Consider the following 21,074-nt stretch of genomic DNA (forward strand, 5'->3'; position numbering starts at 1 on the left):
ACCCCGCGGACCCTCGCTGCTTGAAACACACCTAAATTATCTGTAGTGTAGTATTTCAGCGAGGCTGACCTCTGACCGTGTTAAATTTATACTACCTCATACAATAGAACATGGGAATTATCTGTGGCGCAGACCTTCCGTACATACATAAAACGTGATGAAATGCTCTGACTTAGACTCATAGCTGTCACTTCTGTAACGCAAAGTTACAGAGTAGAGTCCAAACAAACACGTCCACAAAGCTTGATTTCAATCATTCCAGGACGCACCGGAGCAGACGTCTTCCATGCACTTCCGTATAGATATTTAAATATAGAAGCATGCAGTGGTGAGAGGACCTGAGTGAGACCTTTTGACCCTCGGTGAGACCGACACCCAATGTACCCGTACCGCGCTACACTTTACCAACCGCCAGCAGCTTTTTTTAAACGCTCTCTGCAGAAACTCTTATCATGTGATGTTGAGCAGCGCTGAGGTCTCTCTGCTGTTACGCCTCAGGTCTGTCACCAGGCAGGATTAACCAGATCAACATCTGTTCTTTGATCTTTTCAAGAGATTCATTCAACGTCGGTTATCGCATCGCAGGGAAACATTCTACCGTAACTGGATCAAAGAGAATAAAATTGTGAGTGTTCAGTTTAAAAATAAGGCTAATGGCTATTGATGACATTTTGGCTGAAAACGACAAACTACAGACCTGTGAGTACTGACATAAACGAGTAGCAAGTATAGGAGGTCAGAGGTCATGTTTTCGTCGATTAACCAATACATTATGACCAGTGACAGGTGAATAACACTAATTATCTCATTATAATGGGACTTTTCGGTGAGTAAGATGCATTTTATCCTCAAAACAGATGAGGTAGAAAATGACTAGAGATATATTGCAAAAAGCTTCACTTCTAGGTAAGGCTATTTTTTAAAACTGCAGGTCTCCTGGAACGTTCACATCCAGGAGTGGTCCGTGTCTACCAGAGCTACCGATCTTATGATCAAATTGGATTCATAATCATAGCAGATCGTCTGATTTTCAACCAGATTTATAATATATTCATACGAACTTGGCCATTGATCATTACATGTGATGATCTATGCTTATTTTAAAACATCCACCTTCTATGCGAGCTACATTCAGACTGCTGTAGGACATTTTCAGAAAGTTGTGATTGTTTTTTTCTGTGGGCTCTTTTATTTAGTTTTACTGGGACAGGGCAAGTTAAACCCGAAAAGCCAGGATGACATAACAAAATACAATAATTACCCTCTTTCTGTTAAACAGCAAAACACTGCGGGAGTCCGGACAAAACCCGCTAAAACCACTCCGCAGGTCGACTCCTGATTGGCTGCACAGCTGACATCAACCAATAACCAATCACATCATCCTCGCAGGGGGCGGGAGTTTAAACAGCCAATGGGAATCCAGAGCGGGTCCTCGTTGGTCCCGCCCGCTCGTGGGAACGTAAAAAGGCGAGCCGTCGTGTTTCGGTCCCTCCCTCTCTGCTTCTGTCTGTCAGCCCGGCTGCCGCTACTCTCACCCTGCCTGCACCAAAACACCTCAAAACCATGTCTGAGAAACTCCCCTACAAAGTCGGTGAGTTCCAGTTGGCGCGATTTGTGTGCTTGTCGGTAAAGCCTCGAGCTAAGTTGTTGCTAACTTGATAGCACCGAGCGTGACTTTTTTTTCTCTGCGAGTTTACGTGATTTATAGTCATCTCGCTGTTAAACACTGTTTCTGTTTACCAAGCATTTAACTGCATTTTGTAGTTGTTTGCACTCTTTAATATTCGCAGTTTGCAGACTTAGTCGTAAATATGGGAATGAATCGACATGAATCCGTCAGCGTGTACTTCTCGTGCCCCAGGGGTTTCTGGGTGTTGTAGTCCATCTACTGCGTATTCGACGATGTCCGGGCGTGTGGGTGAACAACACTTCCCATGATGCCGTGCGCGTGACTGACAGGAACAGGCAGAAAATAAGCTCCTCTGAAAGAAGCAGCTGCCACACGTGGTCTTTCTTTCTCTGAACGGTTGCGTGTGTTATTTTAAATTGTTCGATTTTTTTAATCACAAAATTATCATGCAATTTAAACTGGCTCCAGCAACCATTACTCACACGAGTAAGTGTGTAAAGTAGAACGAAAGTGCACCTGCTGCTTTCATGCAAACATAATAAAACAGTTGCGTAGAGGAAACCACATGTTTCTGAAGAGGAGCCTAAGTTTATAAAGTCCATGAATGAGTTCTCCGTGTGAAGCGCACCTGCTGTGACTGCTGCCCTGCAGAGTGCAGCAGCTGGCAGCAAAGCACATTGCACAATGTGCTGCTGACAGATAGGCCAGAGGCAAAGTCCACACATTCTCCTTCAACTCAAAGACCTGTTGGTTCATGCACTCCCTCATTTCCTACTCATTTATTTACTTGAAATTCACATTTTGGTAGTTTCCATTGCTTCTATGACAGAATTTGTTTCCTCCCACAACCCCAGTGGTTTGATGTTTTGCAACTAAATGAATGATTGGAAGTCAATGCCGCTGACGTTTTTTAATTGATCAGTTACTACATGACAGAAAAACCAGTCTTCACTAATTATTTACGTGCCCTTATTATTTTGAGTAGACTTTGAAACTTTCACTTGGAGATTTAAACAACAGCGATCACATTGGTTTTATTGACTGATTCTTATAAATCTTGATGTTCCTGGATTAAAAAAAAAAGAAGCTGTTTTTCATACCAGTCTCCAGTACCTGGTCTCACTCCCCTCCAGGTTCATATTGTGTATTATGACCGTCACAATTTGTACAATAAAGGGAAGCGATGGTAAGGAGAAGACGCCGTCCTTGAAACACAAGCTGATGTTTGATTAGATTAATCAGTTGGCGGCTCATAATTGTACTTTATCTTGGCTTCGTTTGATTCTGCGCCGTGGTCACCCTTTGCCAAGATTTCTAATAAAGTCATAAAGAATGAGATGTTAAGAAGCAGCCTTTTGTTTGAAAGGAAGACATGAGTTTCACAGTCAACCATTAAAGTATATCAAAATAACTTTTTCCAAATATGTGGGATTCCAACAGGAGTTGGAAATAACGCTGTCATTTGTAAAATGCGTGTGTGAAGTTTGATGTGAAGACACACTGGAGTACTCGCCGTGCTTGTCCACAGTCTGAAGTTTTTCTCTCTCTCTCCCAGCCGACATCAGCCTGTCTGATTGGGGCCGTAAAGCCATCGACATCGCCGAGAATGAGATGCCCGGCCTCATGAAGATGAGGGAGATGTACAGCCAGTCCAAGCCCCTGAAGGGCGCCCGTATCGCCGGCTGCCTGCACATGACCCTGCAGACCGCCGTGCTCATCGAGACCCTGCAGGCCCTCGGTGCCGAGGTGACGTTTACCAGCCGCTCACTGCCCTTTTCTTCTCTCTCACTGCTACAAACAACTTTGTCCCTTTTTTTTTTTTTTAGAAGCGCTCACGCAAGGGAACAAATGTGAACAGTTGTCTATTTCTTTAGTGTTCTCCACCTCTGTCTGGTTCTGCAGGTTTCCTCCTGTAAAAGGGAGTTTTTGTGTGCTCGCTCAAACGGAATTTTTTTTAACCCTAAAAAAAGTGCCTTGAGGTGACTGTTGTCTTTAGTAATATTTACATAAAAGCAAGTTGTAAAAGTTAAATAGTATAGTGGGATCAGCCTGTGTTGGTTAACCTAGGACAGGGGTCGGGAACCTTTAATGCTCAAAGAGCCATTTGGACCCGTCTCTCTCTGCTCACGAGACCCAAAGGTCATGACCTTCTGCTTTGAGTTCATCCTCATCCTGCAGGATCCACACACACAGAACAAATATTAGTCTGAAGCACATTGGGTGGAAAACAAACAGAAAAACCAGTCTGTCATTCTCCCAGACTGGTTAGTTCTTGTTTAATTACACGTGTTCAAGATTTCTTTACTTCTTCCTCTAAGCCAGGGGTCGGCAACCTTCAATGCTCAAAGAGCCATTTGGTCCCGTTTTCCACTGAACACAACACCCAGAGAGCCGCACGCATTTTATTTTGAAAGCCCTACCGGCAGACCATGCCAGGAGGACACTACACACAAAACCTTCTTCACTGCTGGTCGACAACTTACAACTAATAAACTAAACTACATGAACTAAGCAACAAAAACACAACACAATTATTACCGACACTACAAACCTAACATAACCCCAATAATTACATTTAAAACACCACAAACAGAAACTCCCATGATGCATTGCAGCCCTCAGCTCCTTTATTGCTACACATTATTAAAATGTAGGATAAATGTGGGAGATGTGGATTGTTAGAACCATGAGTGTGAGTGGTGTCTTTAATGTCCTGTAGTTGTTGTGTAATTCACTAGAATGTTCCGTCACTCTCAACAAGTCTGCAATGAACCTCCTGGAATTGTCGACGCTCCGCAGCGCAGCAGTTTTACTCTGAAAGGTACAGGAAGCTCCCAGCTTCAGACACCAGTCGAGCCGCTGTCATGACCTGCAGCCGCAATTCTACGTTCTTCATGCCATTATTGTTGTAATGACGTTACATCGCTGCGTCGTTCACGACCCTACATTTTACCACTCTTTGTAGAGGGACTGCGCTCTGGGTGGCTTTGCCTCCTTACGTCCCTCTGGGTGGCTTTGCCTCCTTACGTCCCTCTCTGGGTGGCTTTGCCTCCTTACGTCCCTCTGGGTGGCTTTGCCTCCTTACGTCCCTCTCTGGGTGGCTTTGCCTCCTTACGTCCCTCTGGGTGGCCTTGCCTCCTTACGTCCCTCTGGGTGGCCTTGCCTCCTTACGTCCCTCTCTGGGTGGCTTTGCCTCCTTACGTCCCTCTCTGGGTGGCTTTGCCTCCTTACGTCCCTCTCTGGGTGGCTTTGCCTCCTTACGTCCCTCTCTGGGTGGCTTTGCCTCCTTGCGTCCCTCTCTGGGTGGCTTTGCCTCCTTGCGTCCCTCTCTGGGTGGCTTTGCCTCCTTGCGTCCCTCTCTGGGTGGCTTTGCCTCCTTGCGTCCCTCTCTGGGTGGCTTTGCCTCCTTGCGTCCCTCTCTGGGTGGCTTTGCCTCCTTGCGTCCCTCTCTGGGTGGCTTTGCCTCCTTGCGTCCCTCTCTGGGTGGCTTTGCCTCCTTGCGTCCCTCTCTGGGTGGCTTTGCCTCCTTGCGTCCCTCTCTGGGTGGCTTTGCCTCCTTGCGTCCCTCTCTGGGTGGCTTTGCCTCCTCACGTCCCTCTCTGGGTGGCTTTGCCTCCTTACGTCCCTCTGGGTGGCTTTGCCTCCTTACGTCCCTCTCTGGGTGGCTTTGCCTCCTTACGTCCCTCTGGGTGGCCTTGCCTCCTTACGTCCCTCTGGGTGGCCTTGCCTCCTTACGTCCCTCTCTGGGTGGCTTTGCCTCCTTACGTCCCTCTCTGGGTGGCTTTGCCTCCTTACGTCCCTCTCTGGGTGGCTTTGCCTCCTTACGTCCCTCTCTGGGTGGCTTTGCCTCCTTGCGTCCCTCTCTGGGTGGCTTTGCCTCCTTGCGTCCCTCTCTGGGTGGCTTTGCCTCCTTGCGTCCCTCTCTGGGTGGCTTTGCCTCCTTGCGTCCCTCTCTGGGTGGCTTTGCCTCCTTGCGTCCCTCTCTGGGTGGCTTTGCCTCCTTGCGTCCCTCTCTGGGTGGCTTTGCCTCCTTGCGTCCCTCTCTGGGTGGCTTTGCCTCCTTGCGTCCCTCTCTGGGTGGCTTTGCCTCCTTGCGTCCCTCTCTGGGTGGCTTTGCCTCCTTGCGTCCCTCTCTGGGTGGCTTTGCCTCCTCGCGTCCCTCTCTGGGTGGCTTTGCCTCCTTGCGTCCCTCTCTGGGTGGCTTTGCCTCCTTGCGTCCCTCTCTGGGTGGCTTTGCCTCCTTGCGTCCCTCTCTGGGTGGCTTTGCCTCCTCGCGTCCCTCTCTGGGTGGCTTTGCCTCCTTATGTCCCTCCAGGATGAACTGCAGTGGGACGGAGGCTCAAGGAGCCGCAGTGGAGGGACCAAAGAGCCGCGGGTTGCCGACCCCTGACCTCGGAGGTGCCCGGGGAGCTGCTGCTAATAAACTGCACTTCACTTGCATGAGCCACAGCAAAGTGTTCAAACTGTTTTACACGTGCACACAAAAGTACGACAACTGACCTCCGTTGGGAGCAACTTGAAGTTCAGTGTCTGGTCCAAAACCTCATCTGACCATCTGAAGCACAGCTGCATGTCGTTAGACAGATGTGGTTCAGCTACGATTTGAAATGAACATCACTTATTTGAACATTGATTAGAGGACAAGTTGATCTGTTGTGCTTTTGCGGAGTTTCCACAGAGCTGCACTCACCTCTTTGAACTTTCTCCAAAGTGGTCAACAGTCCGAGGGGGAGGAAAACAACCATATTGACTGACTTGCTCTTTTTCCTGATTCGAGGCCATTAGAGTTTTAATGCAGTGCAGCTCCTCTGGACCGGCGCCTGCCTCACGGCGACCTTCTGCTTTGAGTTCATTGATCTCGTTACTGGATCAAACCTGCGCTCTCTCCCTCTCCCTCTCACTGTCTTGAGGCTGGTGCTTCCCGTTATCATGCTGGATTTTATCAGCCTGAGCAGGACCGGCCTCATCCTGCAGGATCCACACACACAGAACAAATATTAGTCTGAAGCACGTTGGGTGGAAAACAAACAGAAAAACCAGTCTGTCATTGTGCTTCACCTGCAACTCCCAGACTGGTTAGTTCTTGTTTAATTACACGTGTTCAAGATTGCTTTACTTCTTCCTCTAAACCGGTGTTTTTCAACCACTGTGTCGCGGCACACTGGTGTTTCCGCGAGATCTAGTCAGGTGTGCCGTGGGAAAGTATCCAATTTCACATTTTTTTTCTAAAAATCATTTGCTCTCACAGCCGCTGTCAGCTGTGAGAGCAGTGTGTTGAAGAGTAATCATGTATAAATACTCTTCGCCAATAGATGGCAGCATAGAAGTTTGCCGTTGAAATCGAAGCCGACAGACGTCAGTGTGGTTAACCTCCACCTCCTGCTACCATCTTGTATCAAAGTACTGTGTCAGTGACAGTGATGGAGAAGTTTTTGAAAAGGAAGAATGTGAACCAGGATCTCAGCTCTTCATCCATCAGGTCCAGGTTTCACACTGAGGGAGTACAAATAAAAAAAAAAAAAAAAAGAAATTGGGGAATACTTTTTTCTGTATCTTTGATTCCTGTTGATAAAACTTTGATGAGAATGACTTTATATTGTTAATAGAGGCTACAGAGTTTCACATTTTAACATTTTCGGGTGGTGGTGGTGTGCCTCCAGAATTTTCCAAAGAAAAAAGTGTCCCTGGGCTCAAAAGGTTGAAAAACACTGCTCTAAACATTATGTGAGGGACTTCCTAGAATGCAGTTGCACGTTTTGGACACTAGGTGGCAGCATTGAGACGTTACAAAACACCTTCTTTGATCTGAATTAACAATTTTTAATCTCCTGGTGCACGATTTACCATTTACTGCATAATCCCTGAAGTACACTTTGTATCTTTAGAGGTTTGCAGATCCCCGAGGGAGAAATTAAAACATGACAGGTTGTACAGATTTTTATCACCAGACATGCATGATCGCATTAGATTTTATTATTCATTTCCCCGATGCCCCTCGAGGCGTTGCAGCTCGACTGTGAGTGTTGCAGCTGTGTCACGAGGCGGCAGAGAGCGACGCGTGGCGGTCTGCACTGAGACTCGGGACACGTCCAGGACTCGGAGTGACTCGCGCCACCGACACGCGAATCACAAAACCACCTGGGCGTCTGCAATTATATTAGATTTTTTTTTTTTTTTTTTTTTTAATTCTCTTGACTGACTCGCCTCTTTCTTTGTCGTCCTCAGGTTCAGTGGTCGAGCTGCAACATTTTCTCCACCCAGGATCACGCCGCTGCCGCCATCGCCAAGGCTGGCGTCCCAGGTAATGCATGCAGTCCGTTTACAGCGCCACCTTCAGGGCCGAGCCAAGACCACATGGGAATAAGTCTCATAACTGCAGTTTGATGACAGTCTACCTTTATAATGCCTCCAAAAAAAGTACAGAAGTAATCTGCTACTACGAAGAGGGTTATATTAAGTCCAGTCTAGAGATCTGAAGCATTCAGAACTAAAATATAAATTTGTCCTTTTCCACCAAATATAATTAATCTGGAAACACAAAACGTGTTGATCCTTTTAAACGGTGACAACTTGGCTTGTAAATCTGAGTTTTGCCTCATTGGCTCCATTTTCAGTTGTAGTGAAGTGTCATTAATTCGTCCCCCAGTGGTTTAAACGGCTTTACTCATTTGAGCTGCTTCACTTCCTTTGGTCATTCTCGCCCTTGCTACTTGTGGCAATCACAGACCTTTACACATTTCCCCATGTGTTTATGCTACATCAGGCAATTTTAGTACATTTCTTTGCCCCCTTTCTTTTCCGCTTAATCAAATTTTAGTTAAAAGTTGTACTGCGCGAACCGGCTTTCGCTTTACGAATATGAAACGCAGCTTCCTGCGCCGTTGCATCACGAGCCTCCGTGTCTGTCCACAGTGTACGCCTGGAAGGGCGAGACGGACGAGGAGTACGTGTGGTGCATCGAGCAGACGCTGTACTTCAAAGACGACCAGCCGCTCAACATGATCCTGGATGACGGCGGCGACCTCACCAACCTGGTGCACCAGAAGTACCCCAAGCTGCTGGCGGGTGGGTTCGCGTGTCGCACCTTGTCTTGACAGCCAGTCGACGCCTGTAGGCTCCCGATGCCCCTCGAGGCGTTGCAGCTCGACTGAGTGTTGCAGCTGTGTCCCGAGGCGGCAGAGAGCGACGGGTGGCGGTCTGCACTGAGACTCGGGACACGTCCAGGACTCGGAGTGACTCGCGCCACCGACACTGAACCAAATCCTCCACTGCAGTCACTTAACAAAAACGTGCACTGTCGGGGGGTGTTTATATCGCTTTTCTAGGGTGCGAGTACAAACCTTTAGCTACGTGCCGATATCGAGTACAGATACCAGAACTAGTCATAAAGCCTAATTTATGTGCAACCGATACGAAAGCTTTTGCGCCTCCACCTCACAGCATCTCCGTCGGTACTGTTGTAGAATCATTAGTCGCAACGTATTGGCCAGACTTAAGTCATGTTTAGCATGTAGCATCGGTGGTGTCTTAGCATGTAGCAGAGTTGGTGAGCCTGGAGCTTTAGCATGTAGCAGAGTTTGTGAGCCTGGAACTTTAGCATGTAGCACAGCTCGGAGTTAAATCCTCCTGATCCACTGAGCAGTTAAACTGCTGAGCGACATCAGTCAATGTCCAAATGTCTCTTGTGTTTTACTCTTAATATTTTGGCAGGACATCATTTTCAATCTGTCTTACTTTTGTCATTAATATCAAAGAGTCTCTAAACCATGGACATCGCTCGTCTACTGGGGACGTTGCGGACACATGATATACAAATACTCGCCAGGCGGTACTTGTACACGTACTCCATGCAGTGTCATACCTTACACCTGATGCTAATATCAGTGCATCCCCACTTGAATGTCACACAGAAAGGTGACAGTCGCCTTTGACTCCCAGTAGAAGGAGTCTAATGGTCCTGATGTCTGCAGGAATCCGTGGCGTGTCGGAGGAGACCACCACCGGCGTCCACAACCTGTACAAGATGATGAAGAAGGGCGAGCTGAAGATGCCCGCCATCAACGTCAACGACTCCGTTACCAAGGTAACCAGTCGATTTTTTTTTTTTTTACAACGGTATAAAAAATGTTGACGGCGTTTTAATCTGAGCGACACGTCTCCCTCCCTCAGAGCAAGTTCGACAACCTGTACGGCTGCAGGGAGAGTCTGATCGACGGCATCAAGCGAGCCACCGACGTGATGATCGCCGGGAAGGTGGCGGTGGTGGCCGGCTACGGCGACGTGGGGAAGGGCTGCGTGCAGGCCCTGCGCGGGTTCGGCGCCCGTGTCATCGTCACGGAGATCGACCCCATCAACGCCCTGCAGGCGGCCATGGAGGGTGAGTGGAGACCGCCGGCACGACCCAAACCTCCAGCGCGGTAAAGCTGAAACGTGAGGCACGCAGTGGATCATGGCTGCAGTTTGGACACCAGATACAAGAGGTCATGTGACTAAATACTGAGAGCACAATCGTCCGAACCGTCTCCCGTTGGGGGAATGTGAATGTATTCAGTCTGTTAGAAGTGACGCATCACAGGAGCAAAGAGGAAGAATGGGGCAAATCAGTCTTTTTAAACCTGAGGCTCGTGGGCCAATGATAAACCCTAATACTAAGGAATTGTTGGATATTTATACTAATCATGTCTATTGTTGTTTTTGATGGTCAGTCTGAAAACCACAGGGTTGAATTTGTATTTAATGTCTGTGTGAACCGATTCGTATCTGTGGTCTCCGTAGGTTACGAGGTGACCACGATGGACGAAGCCTGCAAGGAAGGGAACATCTTCGTGACGACCACCGGCTGTGAAGACATCATCATGGCACAGTGAGTGGCCGAGCTGCCTTTTGCTTCCTGGTCCCCGTCAGCCTGACGTCCCGAGGGATTCTGACCGGCGTCTCTTCCCCCTTTAGCCACTTCGAGAACATGAAGGACGACGCCATCGTCTGCAACATCGGACACTTCGACTGCGAGATCGACGTGAACTGGCTCAACAAGAACGCCGCCAAGAAGATCAACGTCAAGCCTCAGGTAGAAACCTCCAGAACAACGTTGATCCCGTCAAACGCTTCCGTTGGTAAATCTGCTGCAGCTTCAAGCTGCTCGCGAAGAAACTGACAGTTTGCCAGTGTTTGATTTATATCAGTTTATTTCCCCCGAGGCTTCGTTCGAGACGTTTACGTGACATTTCAAGTAAAAACGCAGCTTTTTTTTTTTTTTTTTTTTTTTATATTGCATTTTCATTTCAAAGACATTTTTACATTTATGTCAAGGTTTTGAAAACCATTCGTTGTCATGGAAACCAAAAATGATGTTGTCAACCGTTGTTTTCTCACACATTTGGCTTTGGAAACTGTTTTCCAAAAGTTGCACTTTCAGTGGCTCCAAGCAGCGTTGCCGTGGTAACGAACCCCAAAAAATGCACCACGTTTCTGTTTTCACTTGGAAACATTGTGTAAATTGGGCCCAATGGTTGTTTCCTATGTTCTATTTTTTTTAATAGATCTTTGTCGACGGAGAAATGTGCCTCATAAATCGTTAACACACTTTAATAGCCCATTAAGATCATTCACAAGTTTCTCAGACTCAAAAAGACACGAGCAAAGCAAGAAAATAAACACAAACCGGACGAGAAAACTGGAGCTTAACGAGCACCAATTTGTTGATAATGGTCTGAAATGGAGTTTAAAGCTGGTTGTCTATTTAATGATGATTTACACAGGACCCCTCACACAGTGTTGCCCAAAGTGCTTCACAAGTTTTAAGCATTAACAGAGGGCCGAAACATCAAAACCAGAGCTCCACGACGGAAACCGGGCAAGAAGGCTGCATTAAAACCAGACGTCTGATTAAAACCGTGGGCAGAAGAATCCGCCTGGCTCTGTTTGTCAGAAAAAGGAAATTGTTCTGATTCACGGGAGCAAGAGACCCGGAGAGGAACGTCACACGTTCCCGAGCCTGAAGCTCCGGGTGGAAACGCGACGAGCAGCCTGAGCCGTGAAACCACCGACATGGAATTGACACGGCAATGAAGCCATGCTTTCATTTCCTGTTCAGTCTGACGAGGTGGACGGTCGTGTCCTAATGACGGGTTTAATTGATTAATTTCCCCGATGCCCCTCGAGGCGTTGCAGCTCGACTGAGTGTTGCAGCTGTGTCACGAGGCGGCAGAGAGCGACGGGTGGCGGTCTGCACTGAGACTCGGGACACGTCCAGGACTCGGTTTCACTTTCATGCAGGCGTTTTTGAAAATGGTGCCGTTCGTAGTTTTTCCAAAACGCTTTTCCTGTAAGTGAAGAGATTTGCTTCAATGCCGGAGTCGGGATTCAGACCATCAACGATGTTAAGCGTAGCGGCGACGACTCGGGGCCCGCTTCACACGACAAGGGTACTTTTTTAAAAACCATTTCCAAGGTGGGACTTTTTGAAGACACTGTCCCCGTGGAAACTGGGGTTTCACTAGTCTGTAGATCTTCTGCATATGCTCAATGGAGACGATAAGAACAAAGTTTCCTCCGTGGGGTCATGACTCCCGGCTTGGTACTTTTCTAGTTACTGTCATACTTTCTCACAGCCGGTAAACTTCCTCTAGTGGGCCGGATTAGAGTCAGAGTGGCTGGTTCGGTGCATATTGACTCCTCCTCCTCCTCCTCCTCCTCAGGTGGACCGCTATCGCCTGAAGAACGGCCGTCACGTCATCATCCTGGCCGAGGGCCGGCTGGTCAACCTGGGCTGTGCGATGGGCCACCCTTCCTTCGTCATGAGCAACTCCTTCACCAACCAGGTAACGTCGGCGCCTCCTGCCGGTTTGAGTTGTGATGACCTGATGAACCTCCACGTCCACTCACCTCCGCTCCGTCCTGCAGGTGCTGGCTCAGATCGAGCTGTGGACCAACACGGCCAAATACCCCATCGGCGTCTACTTCCTCCCCAAGAAGGTTAGTCCACGCCCACTGACCACACGGCCCAGCGGGTCACGGGGAGTCATTGATGGGTTTTGTACAACACGTAGAATCCGACCTGAGATGTCGGTGATGCGATCCAACCAGCCTCAAACCTCTCGTGGTGTGAAAACACCCATAATGCAGCAGCTACAGAAGTTTTTTTATCTACATTTCACTGTATTTTGCACCAGAAAGGTCCATTTTAAAACTGGCCTCATGTTGAGGTTGTAGACTTTTTCAGCAGTAAGTGTTTGCTCTTGTGAAGCAAGTCTGGCGTCTCTGGTTTCAAGCTTCTCCAGATATTAGAGATTTATTGTCACGTGTACAGATAAATAGACATTTACACTGTTTTCAGGAGAAATTCCTCGTAAAACCTCAGGAGACACAAAACACTGGAATCAGGCTGAGCTGTTGAAAAGTTAAAGAGCGTTTTAAAACATTATTGCAAGAAGAGACAGACGTCACCTTAGCGGCTGTTTAGTTTTAACAGCACTTAAAAAAAAAAAAGAAAAAAGACTGAATTGTTTTGAGAGTGTTCCAGATGCGTCTCCTCACTGCAGACACGGGAGGTTAAAGTGGCGACACGCGTCATGAGATAAAATCAACGGTGCAATGAACAACGTTGCTGGTTCCCCAACTGATGATAAACTAAGAGATAAAAGAGAAGGAACACAGTGTGTACAGATAAATAGGCTACTAAAACGGTTTACAATGATTAAATAAATAAGGAAAAGGTGGATTCTGACAGACGACAGCAGAAAGGGGTGGAGTGTGTGTGGAGAATGAGTTGTATTATATTCTGGTTCAAAATGTGTGTGTGAGGTTAATTTCTTCCCGTACGAGTGTGTGACGGTGTCTTTGTGTGTGCAGCTGGACGAGCAGGTGGCGGCGGCGCACCTGGACAAGCTGGGCGTGAAGCTCACCAAGCTGTCGGACAAGCAGGCCAAGTACCTGGGGCTTCCCTGCGACGGGCCCTTCAAACCCGACCACTACCGCTACTGAGGGCCCGGCCAGCAGGGGGAGCCGGAGGGAGAGCGAGGAAGAGGAGGCGGCGGCGGCCTCCGAAGATTCAGAGACGCTTCTGGATGAATCTGCAGTCGAGTCGGACGTTGGCTAACTTGGCTGAACCAGCTGCTCGGCCACGCCTGGAGTCGTTCTCTCTTCCACCCCCCCCACCGTCGTCTACATCATTCCCTCCTCTCTCGCTCCGCTCTCTCCCCGTACCGCGTCGACTCGAGGCAGACAGTTCAAACGCACCGCGGCCTTATTCCAGTGTACTCACATTAACACTGCCCTCTGTTAGCACTTCATAAAAAGTGTACTTGAACCGCGCGAGACGGGCGGCGACGCCTGTGAAGTGCTCCCAGGGCGAGAGACGAAAAGACACCAAAGCACATTATGTTCCTGCTCCGTCGTTAAAGTCTTAACTGTTTTGTTGCCTCATTTTCTTCCTTTTTATTGTTGATATTTAATTTGACTAGAAGGGCCAAAACATGTGCAACACCCCCCCTCCCCCGATTCCTCTGCGCTCGCTGCAGCTGGCCAGATTCCTGCGACCGCCGGTGAGTTTTAACGGTTTCACAGCCCAGCGAGCTAAAAGCGCTTGCAATCAACAGGTTGAAGTGTGAAAAATAAAAGATGAAAAGGAAACCTGGATTGTCTTGTCTTCATGTGGTCGTTTTCATGTCTCGGCCTCTTAGTGGAAGGTTTGATGTTTTCATTAATGGCTAGTATAGACGCCAAGTGGAAAGGCATGAAGAATAAAAGGCTTCCAGATAGTGGAGCATCTTCCTCTAATGTCCTGATTACAGAGCATCCTGCTCTAACACATCAGATTATAGAGCACCTTCCTCCTCTAACATTAAATTAGAGCTTCCACTGGCTGATGTATAAAGTACGGAACTATTGTGTGATCTTGATTACTCATTTGGAGGTTTATTTTCATTTCTTTTTCAGTTCTTTGTACACGTTAAGTAATTATATAGTGGAAGGGGGAGTTGCTACATTCACTGAGGATACACACTCTGCAACTCTCTCAAGCATCCTTGCATTTTGATTAAATTAATGACGCTTTATTATCTAAGCTGGTGTGTGAGCTAATTTGTTGCCCTTCTAATGACTAAATCTGTCCTAAAAGATGAGAGCCGGCCTTTAGGATAACCTTATGAAGTTTAAAGATGGCAATAAAGACATTAAGTGCAGTTTTTTTTTTACATGTATAAAAACGAATTTCTCTCTAAACTTCAGTTTCAGTGGATGTCATATATAATGTGAACAGCAGAGGGCAGCAGCGAGGGAGTTTGAAGAGCAAGCGCGTGTGTTAGAATATGAAAGCTGCAGAAATCAGGAAAACCAAGAATCACGTGAGACAGTTTGTCATCAAGTCATTTCTAATAGGCTTTGTGAAAAAATAAAAGTGAATGTAATTGTTACATGGTTTTTTTGCATTTGTGATCAGTAAAGATTTGTGTTTACACAGAAGTGCTGATGTTCATTTACTCAAAAATGACGCAGTCAGCATGGAGGGCCACGAGTTGGTGCTGTTGTTTGTTTTTGTAATGAAGCCACACGCAGCAGAGAACAATACGATATATAAACATGAACAATGGGAGAACACGGACGTTCTAGTGGTCAGACCACCAAGTTGGATTGTTACTACGGTGACTGTCAAAATAAAACTACCAAGTCCCAGGAGAACATGGACTGGGGAGCCATGTCTCTCTGGGGTCCGCCATCTTTGTTATTGTCCGTCGACTGAGCATGTGCAGAAGAACTATTAACTGCAGCTCTGGTGCACGTACACAGTCGCAGCGTTTGCACCCAAGCACTTCCAGAAAGTTGCGTTTTCCCTCGTTGTACACCATACACGTTTTCAAAAAGTTGTGTTTTCAGTGGCTCTGAGCTCCGCTGCCGTGGTTTTGGACCCCTGAGACAGTTTGTGTTTACACTTGTTGTTGTTCTGTGTGTGTGTGTACGGGCCCGCAGTCAGACATTCACGCAAACTCCACACAGAAAGTCGCAGTCGGACTCAAACTGGGGTTTTTCTCCTGGTGGTGTTAAAGCACCAACCGCTACACCCACTGCTCAGCTCCACTGCTCAGTGTCTTGACTTTCTTTACATCCTGTTTCACTGTCGCTGCCATTAAAATCAATTTAAAGCTACATGTAATGTACAGTCACGGCATATATCATCACTACTGAGCATGTGTTACATCTAAAATAACTTTAAAAAAATAAAATCACACCTCTTATTGAGGTAGAGTCTACTTGTTTAAACCACATTGGGGAAATTACAGTATTTGCACCAAGTCACAGTTTCATTTTGTTTCTGATGTTTCTGTGTCGCTGAGTCTCGTTGGCCAATGTCACATCTAGCCATCCCTGATCGAAACCCGTCCAAATGCATTTATTATTTACATATTTTGACACGAGATGCCTTTTAAGGTGGAAATGATTAAATGAAAGCATGATTTAATAAGTTGCAGACACTCGTTTGGCTCTATGTGAGTCGTTCCAGTCTTCACAGTACATCATCAGACGGTTTGGTCGATTCTTGTGGTCGTCACTCTGAGCAAAGAGGAAAACAATCCTAAAACATATGGTGGAATTACTGTGAAGAACAGAGTCTAGTGATGAATGACTGTAGTTATCTAATACTATCATTAATAACCCCCTGCATGTCTTGTGATGTATGTTTGTTATTGGATCTTTCTGCTCGCACTCAGATCATCAATGAAATGTCAAAAGTCTGAACAAGACAGAATCAACACTTCTCCATGACGTCATGTTTTAAACCGAGCTCTGAGATGCACTGAGCCGTATCGAGTCTTTGATGTGACGATGTCTGGAACATCAAAACACATTATGTCTGTTCCAGATGGCTTGTTTAAAAAAGTGCTTTTGTGAGACACTGTTGTGAAATTAGAGGATGAAGAGGTGATTCTGATTTCTTTACGTGATTGTTGACACTCCCTGTTAATCTCCGTCAGGCTGCAGTGTGAACGTTTACCCACGCCAAGGTGATGTGATACGGAACACGCTGTTTACAGAAGTAAACACGGGCGCCGCGCCAGTCAGTGTCAGGGTTCCCAGACCTGACTCACTTTTTCCAGCTCAAACAATGTAAAACCTGCGACTTCAATGAAGAATATCTAGCATCTTCCTCCTCTAACATCCCGATGATAGAGGATCTTCCTCCTCTAACATCAGATTATAGAGCATCTTCCTCCTCTAACATCAGATTATAGAGCATCTTCCTCCTCTAACATCAGATTATAGAGCATCTTCCTCCTCTAACATCCAGATGATAGAGCATCTTCCTCCTCTAACATCAGATTATAGAGCATCTTCATCCTCTAACATCCAGATTATAGAGCATCTTCCTCCTCTAACACCAGATTATAGAGCATCGCCCTCCTCTAACATCAGATTATAGAGCATCTTCCTCCTCTAACATCCAGATTATAGAGTATCTTCCTCCTCTAACATCCAGATCATAGAGCATCTTCTTCCTGTAACATCAGTTATAGAGCATCTTCCTCCTCTAACATCAGATTATAGAGCATCTTCCTCCTCTAACACCCCGATGATAGAGGATCTTCCTCCTCTAACATCAGATTATAGAGCATCTTCCTCCTCTAACATCAGATTATAGAGCATCTTCCTCCTCTAACATCCAGATTATAGAGCATCTTCCTCCTCTAACATCCAGATGATAGAGCATCTTCCTCCCCTAACATCAGATTATAGAGCATCTTCATCCTCTAACATCCAGATTATAGAGCATCTTCCTCCTCTAACACCAGATTATAGAGCATCGCCCTCCTCTAACATCAGATTATAGAGCATCTTCCTCCTCTAACATCCAGATTATAGAGTATCTTCCTCCTCTAACATCCAGATCATAGAGCATCTTCTTCCTGTAACATCAGTTATAGAGCATCTTCCTCCTCTAACATCAGATTATAGAGCATCTACCTCCTCTAACATCCAGATTATAGAGCATATTCCTCCTCTAACATCCAGATTATAGAGCATCTTCCTCCCCTAACATCAGATTATAGAGCATCTTCCTCCTCTAACATCCGATTATAGAGCACCTTCCTCCTCTAACATCCAGATTATAGAGCATCTTCCGCCTCTAACATCCAGATTATAGAGCAGCTTCCTCCTCTAACATCCAGATTATAGAGCATCTTCCTCCTCTAACACCAGATTATAGAGCATCTTCCTTCTCTAACATCAGATTATAGAGCATCTTCCTCCTCTAACATCCAGATTATAGCGCATCTTCCGCCTCTAACATCCAGATTATAGAGCATCTTCCTCCTCTAACATCCAGATTATAGAGCATCTTCCTCCTCTAACACCAGATTATAGAGCATCTTCCTCTCCTCTGTCCTGGCTGAAGAAGCTTGAGGAGATGGAAGTGTGATTCTACTGATGTAGATCTTCAGCCCTTCAGGGTGGTTCCTGGTTGCCCCAGAGTTAATTGCCCCTGCGTGGAGGAAGTGGTCTAGAAGCACTGTAATCCCCGGGTCTCTGTGCTGTACAGCCTTGCTCAAAGCTCCCTCTCCTCCTCTTCCAGATACCATCTCTGACACTGATCCAGACCCTTCTGACGCTCACCTGCTCTCATCTCCTCCTATGAGATGGAGTAGATTTCATTTCTCCGGCCCAATTTCAAAGAATTTGCCCAAAGAGGCTCCGTGATTCGTTTTCAAGCCTTCACATCATGAGGTTGGGGTAAAAAAGAAGAAGAAAAGAGTTAAAAGCAGGAGGCAGCAGAGGGTTTTAGTCTCTCAGCTCTCAGCTCAGACCGACATCACGGCATGTGTACCGAGGAGCGAAACAGCAAGCCGCCATGAAACGCCCGGCGCCGCCGCTCAGCCCCTCTTTATCTGAATCATCTTTTCCAAAAGGCCCTTCAGTACCACCTCAGAGTTTTAATCCAATCAGCCCGGTGGCTCTGAGAGCCACTCGAAGAGCGGCACATCTGTGTCGGATCTGCCGCGCGCACATCTGGCTCCGCTTTCGTCAGGTAACTCGATTTCTCTAATGAAATAGAAGCTCCCACTGAAGCCCGGAGGACTTGTACAGTAGACGATGTTATCGCGGCCCTCAGACGCCTGTTTGGACTGCGGGGGGGCCAAACAGAACGCAGGAGTCCAGAACCTCCAGCCCGGCACCTCACGCTGCAAACACTCAGACCAAGAGGAACTGTTCCGTCATTATTGTTACAGTTATTTGGTTTGATTGAAACGTAAATAGGTCCATGGAACAAATCCATGCACGACTTGCAGCTCAGTCGCGTCTCCAAACAAACTTTCCATTAAACTTCGTGGCCTAAACTCTGGAATTCTCTCAATAATTCACTTAAAAAAAGATGAAACTTTTTTATTTTTTTTTATTATTATTATCATTTTTATTTTTACAACCATTTTCAATTGGTACAAATTCTTTTTTTACATTTTGTTCTCCATTTTATACACATGTATTCCTCTTTTTCTCAATATTTTTTATTTATTTTTTTTATTTTCTCTTTTGGTTTTTACATTGCCATAATAACAACTCCCAAGGATACACAAGAACGGACACTCGTGATGTGATGAACTTTTTCTTTTTTATTTATTTATTTATTTGTACTCGTATTTTTTATATATTTTCTTTTTTAGCTTTTTTTTCCTGAAATCTTGGATATGAAATCTAATATCATTAGATAGATTAGGTTTTTTCTTTTTATGTTTCTTGTATTATTTGTTATTATTATTATTATAATTATTATTTATTTATTCATTTTACCTTTTGTCTTTGCTGTTTACTACTCTTTCTATGTTCTTTCCTAGCTACTTCATAACATATGTTTATGTGTGTCTGTGTGTGTAATTATTATTATTATTTTTTTTCATTATTTTGTTTAAATTTTGGTAACTATTTAATTATAATTTTTGTAACCTTTCACGTTACGTGTGTATGTGTGAGTATGTGTAAATACCTCTTATTTGTTTTTCTCTATTGTAGTGTCTAATGTGTGTGTGTAATTATTCCTTTTTTTTTCCTTCCTTATTATTATTGGGGGGGGGGGGGGGGGGGGACAAATCAAAAACAAGCAAGAGTAACTACCCTTGTTTCCTGTCACCTGTGTGTACAATCAATGTGCTTGACAAATAAACATGTAAAAAAAAAAAAAAAGATTAAACGATTAATTCTCTGTGGTCCAAATAGGATTATACTGATGCTGTGTTGGTTTGTTGTGAGGTTTAGTTTCAGGTGGCACTTTTCATAAACTTCTTACATTTCTTTGTGTTTCTGCTTGTTGTTGCTTTTTATTCTAATTATAGGAAAATGCAAATGTTTACTGATGGGGGAGGATTTCATGAAAATCTGCTGGGCTTCTCTCTGCTCCAGTCTTGGAATTTTATTTATTTTTCAGCTTAGATTTTTTTTTTTTTTTATCAAAACAAATTCTCGTCTTGAGAGCAGATGTGTATTTTTGTTTTTCAATTGTGTGCAGAAATCACAACCGAAGCCTCATATTGAGCTTTTTAAAAGTTGGTGTTATTCATCTTAGTTGATTTTAATGCTGCAGATTCAAATTATTTTGCTGTAAACAAATAAAAAATCACAGACTTTTTTTTTTTAGGTATCTAGTATATATATGTCCTCGGAACAGCTGGGAATTTTGCCCCATTGATAAATGTTTACTGCGAATGAATCCGTCACAGGAAATAAATGCTTCTCATTTCATGTGGTTAAATTTAATCTAATTAATTAATAAAGACAGACGAACAATCAAGCTTAAACCAGGGTTCCTGTTCCTGTTCCTTTCAACGGGTCTTTAAATAAATCTATGTGTGAGATCTGAAGTTCATGTTTCCTAAACATGAAGAAAATCCATATTCTCTCCATTATTTAAGAAAAACACGCCCGGCTGAGATGCCAAAATGTTGGCCGCTGCCTTTTTATTAGAAGCTTTCACCATTATCTTTCCACTTCCTGCTGCTGCAGTAACTTTTGATTAAAACGATACGACAACCAGCTGTCTTCACAAACTAAACATTTATACATGGACACTAAAAAGGTTAAGCGTATTTGAAAGATGCAGCGTGACGTGTTGAGTACTTGTGGTCGGGAGTCGATTCTCTACAGCCAACGACGGATTCAAGTTTAACTCACTTATTTAAGATGTTTTGATTGGAGAAGTGCTGAAGCGCTTCCTACTTTTCTTTGTGACCAATAGAGGAGATATTATCACGACTGCACACATGTAAAAACTGCAGTTTAGCTTTCATTTAAAAGGCGAAATATCTATCTATCTATCTATCTATCTATCTATCTATCTATCTATCTATCTATCTATCTATCTATCTATCTATCTATCGACCTATCTATTCACGTTTATTTGTACTGTATCATATGTATCAGCAATATGTTTTGTCCATTTGAAAAAAAAATTATCTTTGTT

General features: G+C 45.3%; 1 protein-coding gene across 1 annotated transcript; it reads left to right on the forward strand.

The window, feature by feature from the left end:
* The first annotated feature begins 1,458 nt into the window (after nucleotides 1–1,458).
* Nucleotides 1,459–14,260, forward strand: ahcy (adenosylhomocysteinase). The gene is made up of 11 exons (XM_080495481.1): nucleotides 1,459–1,591; nucleotides 3,186–3,376; nucleotides 7,856–7,931; nucleotides 8,543–8,695; nucleotides 9,601–9,713; nucleotides 9,800–10,007; nucleotides 10,406–10,493; nucleotides 10,580–10,697; nucleotides 12,328–12,450; nucleotides 12,533–12,604; nucleotides 13,481–14,260. The coding sequence occupies exons 1-11, from the start codon at nucleotides 1,564–1,566 to the stop codon at nucleotides 13,610–13,612; spliced, it is 1,302 nt and encodes a 433-aa protein (XP_080351607.1). The 5' UTR covers nucleotides 1,459–1,563; the 3' UTR covers nucleotides 13,613–14,260.
* Nucleotides 14,261–21,074: the final 6,814 nt, after the last annotated feature.

The sequence above is a fragment of the Blennius ocellaris genome (genome assembly GCF_963422515.1).
Source record: "Blennius ocellaris genome assembly, chromosome: 4".
Classification (NCBI taxonomy): Eukaryota; Metazoa; Chordata; class Actinopteri; order Blenniiformes; family Blenniidae; genus Blennius; species Blennius ocellaris.

Bases quoted from the DNA above. Each gene is read 5' to 3' on its own strand.
- ahcy (XM_080495481.1), top strand. From the start codon at position 1,564: ATGTCTGAGAAACTCCCCTACAAAGTCG. The intron at 12,451-12,532 runs GTAACGTCGGCG...TCCGTCCTGCAG, and splicing joins GCAACTCCTTCACCAACCAG to GTGCTGGCTCAGATCGAGCT. The intron at 12,605-13,480 runs GTTAGTCCACGC...TTGTGTGTGCAG, and splicing joins TCTACTTCCTCCCCAAGAAG to CTGGACGAGCAGGTGGCGGC.